Here is a 5,188-nt window from a genome sequence, read left to right as displayed (position 1 = left end):
GACAGCGCTGTGGCTCAGTAGGTTAAAGCTCCACCTGCAGCGCTGGTACCCCACAGGGGTGCTGATCCCTGTCCCGGAGGCTCCTCTTCCACCCAGCTCTCTGCTATGGCCTGGGAAAGCAGTGGAAGATGAACCAAGTGCCTGGGCCCCTGCACTCATGTGGGTGACCCGAAAGAGGCTCCTGGCTTCGGATCGGCGCAGCGCCACCATTGTGGCCACTGGGGAATGAACCAGCAGATGGAAGACCTCTCTCTGTCTTTCCTTCTCTCTATAACTCTACTTCTCAAATAAATAAATAAATAAAATCTGTAAAAAAAAAAATAGTAGTAGTACTAAAGTTCTGCTGTGCAATAACGATAGAGAGCTCACTTCGTGCTCAGCTGCTGGTCTGGGGGCAGTCACTGGTGTGTTGAGAGGCTGGGCCACACGACAGTGATGTCACAATGCCCGCCTAGGCTCCAGCTTCTCCACTAGGGGTCTGTGTATCCTTTGGAGCCAAGGACTAGAACTGATACGCGAGACTTCTACCAACTGAGGGTCTCATGAGCACGGTGCATAGTCAGTCTCTCACTGTTCTACTGTATCTTAGCCATTGCTTTTGATCATGATTGTGCTTGGCTGGATGCTTTTTGTTGGATTTGCATGTTACATGGGCACATTTCCAGAGTTCACGGTAGGGCATCCCTACCCAGTTAGGGCTTCTGACCAAGCGGGAAAGATAGTTGAGGTCTCAGCAGCAATCAGAAGTCAGGGTGTGATGGGGACAGAGTGAGTTTCGCAGGTTTCTTCCCATGCCCGTGGGACATCCTTCGTTTACGTGTTTTCATTTCTCCCTTGGATCCCACTTCAGTTATTTCAAGGCATGATGACATGTGTAAGGGTCTGCGGGAGACAGCACCCAACGGGGTTTTAGGGCGAGCGCATCAGTGGTTGCTGGCAGGACGACAATGGCGGGGTTTGGTGGAACCCCACAGCAGCCCTTTCAGTCATCACGCAGAGCTGGCGACCCTCAGGGCTGGGGCATGGGGCCCTCTCTCTGCCTTTATTTTCTTTCTGCCTCAGCCTCCAACCCTCAAGTGGAAAGAGAAGCGGTCTGTTCAGGCGAGCAAGGCACGGCCAAGGAGTCGGGCTGTGGATGAAGATCTGCTTCTGTGAGTGGGCAGTCAAGCCTGCTGGGCTGGATTCCCCCCCGCCCCCGCCTTTCCAGGGAACTTGGTAGCGCCCTGAAATCTCAGTGGAGAACTTTTAGTCCTCTGCAAGACATAATACAGTCTGCGGAAGGGGAAATGATTTGAGGCTTGTGGTGGAGAAAGAGGCTTGAGGAGCGTGCTGAGACAGCAGGCCAACGTTCTTAGACCCGTTGATAACCTAGTCTCATAGGTATTCTGTTGACACTCCCTATACATTACCTTATTTTCTCCTCACAAGCACTATAATATATTTGACCAGCATTTTCAACACCTCTTTAGGCAGATCCTGAAGCTGGAGTTAACATGAACTCAAGTCTTATCTTTGCAACTTACTATGTGACCTTGGGAAAGTGTAATGAACTTTTTGGAAGTCAGTTGTTTCTTCTAAATCAGTGGTGGGGAACCTTTTGAGTCTTGAGGTTGGCTTGACAGAGCCAGACCAAATGCTTTCACATGCCTCATATGGCCCACAGGCTGGATGTTCTCCACCCCTGTTCTAAACAGCGGGAGATACCTGAGCATCCTACTATCTTTGTGAGCATTACATTTGGGAATTTGTGTAAAGCACTTAATGCAAACTTGAAAGCATTTAGTAAAATACTAACCTAGCAATTCAGCAAAATAATAAACCAGTCACCAAAGATTTACTGGTGACAATGACCCCAAGTATTTACCCAAAGCCACACAAACCAGCTCATTGGGGAAGGTGGGATCCAAACATGGATCTCTGGACATAAAGCCTCTTTTGTTTCACTAGACCAGCCTGACCACAGGGAAGTGTTAAGGGCCTTCCAGAAAGTCATCACCTGGGTTTCTTGCATCTCACCCCATTTCATTCAGCTCTGTTTTTGTTTTGTTGTTTCTGAGCCGTTTCTACTGTCAGAAAAAAAAAAAAAAAAACTAATTCTCAAAATCCTACTAATATACTAATTACAGGAGCAGAAGTTTTTTGGAGAAGCTAATCCAGAAGGTAGGGGTGTCAAACCAGGCATGCCAAGAGCAGGACATGGTGACGTTGGCTGGTCTTTTTTTTTTTTTTCCCTTCTGCCCCAGGATTTCTGTGAGAGCATTGGCTCAAAATAGGCAAATTTTGGTGAGAGTAGAGTAGTGATGCAGATGGAAGAACTGGGACTTGTGTATTTTTTTATTTTCATTTTTATTTGAAAGGGGAGATACACACACAGAGAGAGAGAAAGAAAGAGAGAGAGAGAGATTGGTTTCATCTGCTGGTTCACTCCCCAAATGCCTGCAACACCTAGAGATGGGCCAGGCTAATGCCAGGAGCCTGGAATTCAAGCTAGGTCTCCCTTGTGGGTGACAGTGACCCAAGCACTTGAGCCAATACCTGTTGCCTCTCACAGATTCACACTAGAAGCAAGCTCGAATGATGAGTGGAGCTACGACTCAAACTCAGACACCCAGTATGGTTAGTGGGCATCCCAAGTGGCAAAACTTGGCCCCTGTGCTAGATGCCTGCCCCAGGCACTTGTTTAGCTGAGTCACAAATTATACTAATTAAAATATTATAGTTAACTGCTCATAGCATACCTAACCAGTTAATTCTCCAAGTTAATCAGGGTGTTTTGCATGATTGTATGAAACTAAAACATTTTGGTAGGCAATGAATTAAGAAAAGTGTGATGCTCCCTAGATCCTAACCACAAAGTCACAGAGAACAAGGCCCTTCTGATACAGGTTTCTTTAGCCCTAACACACCTAGCATCTGCCAAACCATCCCATAGCTGCCCACTCTGACTGGGTCCCCAAGGTTACAAGGGCTGATGTCATAATTAGTGTTGAGCCCTGCCCCCTTCAGTGGCCACGGAGAGCCACTTTAGTTCAGAACTCACAGCTAGAAGCTGCCATGCTGGGCCATCCACTCTCTGGTCTCTAATGAAGACAGCCTAGTTCCCAGGACACCGGGGAAAGATCACATCTTCCAGAACCACCCTTTCCCCCTGCCTGCACCAAGTGAACAAGAAGCTGCAGCATGATTGTCGTCTTATGGATGCTTCTCATTGCAGGGACAATGTGGAAGGGATATAGGTATCCTCCAGGAGGGGTAAGTGGATCTTCAACTTTGCCCTCTAGTCCCACTCTGAAACAGATTGCCCTAGATAACCAAACTAAGCATCAAAGTTCCCAACTCCAGTAACTTTATTTAAAAAGAAAAATGTTATAGCTTTCCTGCTTCTATCATGGGTATTATTTACCCTCTACTAGAAGAGTTGCTACCTGCTTTTATGTGATCTTTTGTAGTTTCTTACAAGTCTTTATTCTTTTTAATAAAGTTTCTCCATTTGGAAAGAGAGGAAAGGCTATTTCTGGTCCAGAGTCAAAGCTTTACCTTTTACTTATTTGAAGATTTCTTTTACTCTTGACAGGCAGAGTTAGAGACAGAGAGAACTTCCATCCCCTGGTTCACTCTCCGAATGGCCAAGGCTGGGGCAGGATGAAGCTAGGAGCCAGGAACTCCATCTGGGTCTCCCATCTGACTCAGCCTTTAGTATCACTTCCCAAATCAGCCCACGTTGGCAATCTGAACTACTCTTCAAGTGAATGGTCATGTTTGAAAGGGTCCTGGTGGCTGATACTTCTCCTAAGTCCCCAGGCAGCTGGGATCAGGAGCATTATGTGGGAAAACACTGGACACAGCCGCGCCTTGGCAAGAGCAGTTGCCTCAGGCCTACCTACATCTTAGCAACCACTGGACTCACTGACACACTTTTCTCACCCCCAGACCCCAGTGGAAATAAGCGAGGACGATCCTGGTGAAATGATGCAGCTCTGAAGCTCACCCTGACCAAGCTGTACAGTTCCTGTTGTTGGTTTCGCATAAAGTCACTGCACCAGATTTTTGTCATTTTACGTAAAAAATCACTGCACTTTTTAAGATGAAGACTTGGTATTGTGTTAGCTCACAGAGCAGGGGGATGGAGGTGAGGAGGTACTCAGGGTAGACAGGAGATGATTCAGTCACTTGTTCCATAGTCTCTACGACTGGCATTAAGATCCCTTGTGCAAACTGTCCCCTATTCTGTGTCCTTAGTACAGAGAGACTCTAGAGTTCCCTATTTTCCAAGTTAATACCTTTTTTCCTGGCAGCAACTTTGAGCTGGTTCTTTCAGGGTATTTCTCTGTGGCCTTTTCATAGCTATTACTAAGAGCTCAAAGCTTCCCCCAAATAAGGCAAAGGGCTTCATTTTAATATTGGGGCTAGATACTCAAGCATTTTAGTCATTAATAACCTGAAGCTGGGTATTAGCTCCATTTGTTGAAATGACAAAAGGGCAGTTGGGAGGCTTAATTATCTTGCCAACACATAGCTTTGGGTTGCAGAGTCAAGATCAGATCCTGATCTTCTTTGTACACCTTTGTGAGCTAGAGTCCATTGAGGAAGTCTGAGATATCCAAGACCTTACTGCCTAAATCTCTCACCAGAAAAGCCAATAAGTTACCTGATGATTCTTTTAAAGGCAACGAAAGTAGAAACAAAAGCTAACTGGTTAACTCTCAATATGATGTAGAGAAGCTGGAGGTGAGGGGGTGGGGGAGGACAAAGTGGCTGCCTGGCGATAAGCTGAAACTGTCAGTGTGCCCTTCTTGGCCAAGTAGATCTTTTGGCTATGTTGAAAACATGTTGTTGATCTTATCTGGTATGTTAGCTAAACAGTAAGTGGCTCCTTGCATTGAATATAGTACCCTTTTTATTTTTAACGTAATGAAAAAATGAATTTAAGATTCATAAACAAAACTCTAATTTCTAAATCTAGGGTACTGACATATCTTACATGACCTAAACTTAACACATTCCAATGAGGTAAAGTTGCTACATTCTCTGCCCACTTGCCTCCCAGAACTCATCTTTTCAGCCATTCCAAATTCTTTATTTTAAGGGATCCAAACCTGCTCATTTTGACAAGAGGAACCATATACCCAGTTCTGCTTCTTCCCTCCAATTTGAGTATACCTCCAAAAACTCAAGCCACAAAGCTAGA

At 45.7% G+C, this 5,188-nt stretch overlaps 1 protein-coding gene across 1 annotated transcript; it reads left to right on the top strand.

Annotated features, from left to right (window-relative positions):
- Positions 1 to 470: 470 nt before the first annotated feature.
- Positions 471 to 4,044, top strand: MISFA (mitochondrial sheath formation associated). The gene is made up of 4 exons (XM_051833952.2): positions 471 to 673; positions 1,063 to 1,151; positions 3,215 to 3,252; positions 3,931 to 4,044. Exons 1-3 carry the CDS (start codon positions 605 to 607, stop codon positions 3,234 to 3,236), a joined length of 180 nt encoding a protein of 59 aa, XP_051689912.2. The 5' UTR covers positions 471 to 604; the 3' UTR covers positions 3,237 to 3,252; positions 3,931 to 4,044.
- The last annotated feature ends 1,144 nt before the right edge of the window (positions 4,045 to 5,188 follow it).

The sequence above is a fragment of the Oryctolagus cuniculus genome, chromosome 1 (genome assembly GCF_964237555.1).
Source record: "Oryctolagus cuniculus chromosome 1, mOryCun1.1, whole genome shotgun sequence".
NCBI classification, from domain to species: domain Eukaryota; kingdom Metazoa; phylum Chordata; class Mammalia; order Lagomorpha; family Leporidae; genus Oryctolagus; species Oryctolagus cuniculus.
The sequence above is the reverse complement of the archived record's forward strand: the minus strand, read 5'-3'. Positions and strand labels throughout refer to the sequence as shown.

Coding starts and splice junctions, on each gene's coding strand:
- MISFA (XM_051833952.2), top strand. CDS start 605: ATGATTGTGCTTGGCTGGATGCTTTTTGTTGGATTTGCATGTTACATG. Junction 674..1,062: donor GCACATTTCCAGAGTTCACG/GTAGGGCATCCC, acceptor TTTCTGCCTCAG/CCTCCAACCCTCAAGTGGAA. Junction 1,152..3,214: donor GTGGATGAAGATCTGCTTCT/GTGAGTGGGCAG, acceptor TTCTCATTGCAG/GGACAATGTGGAAGGGATAT.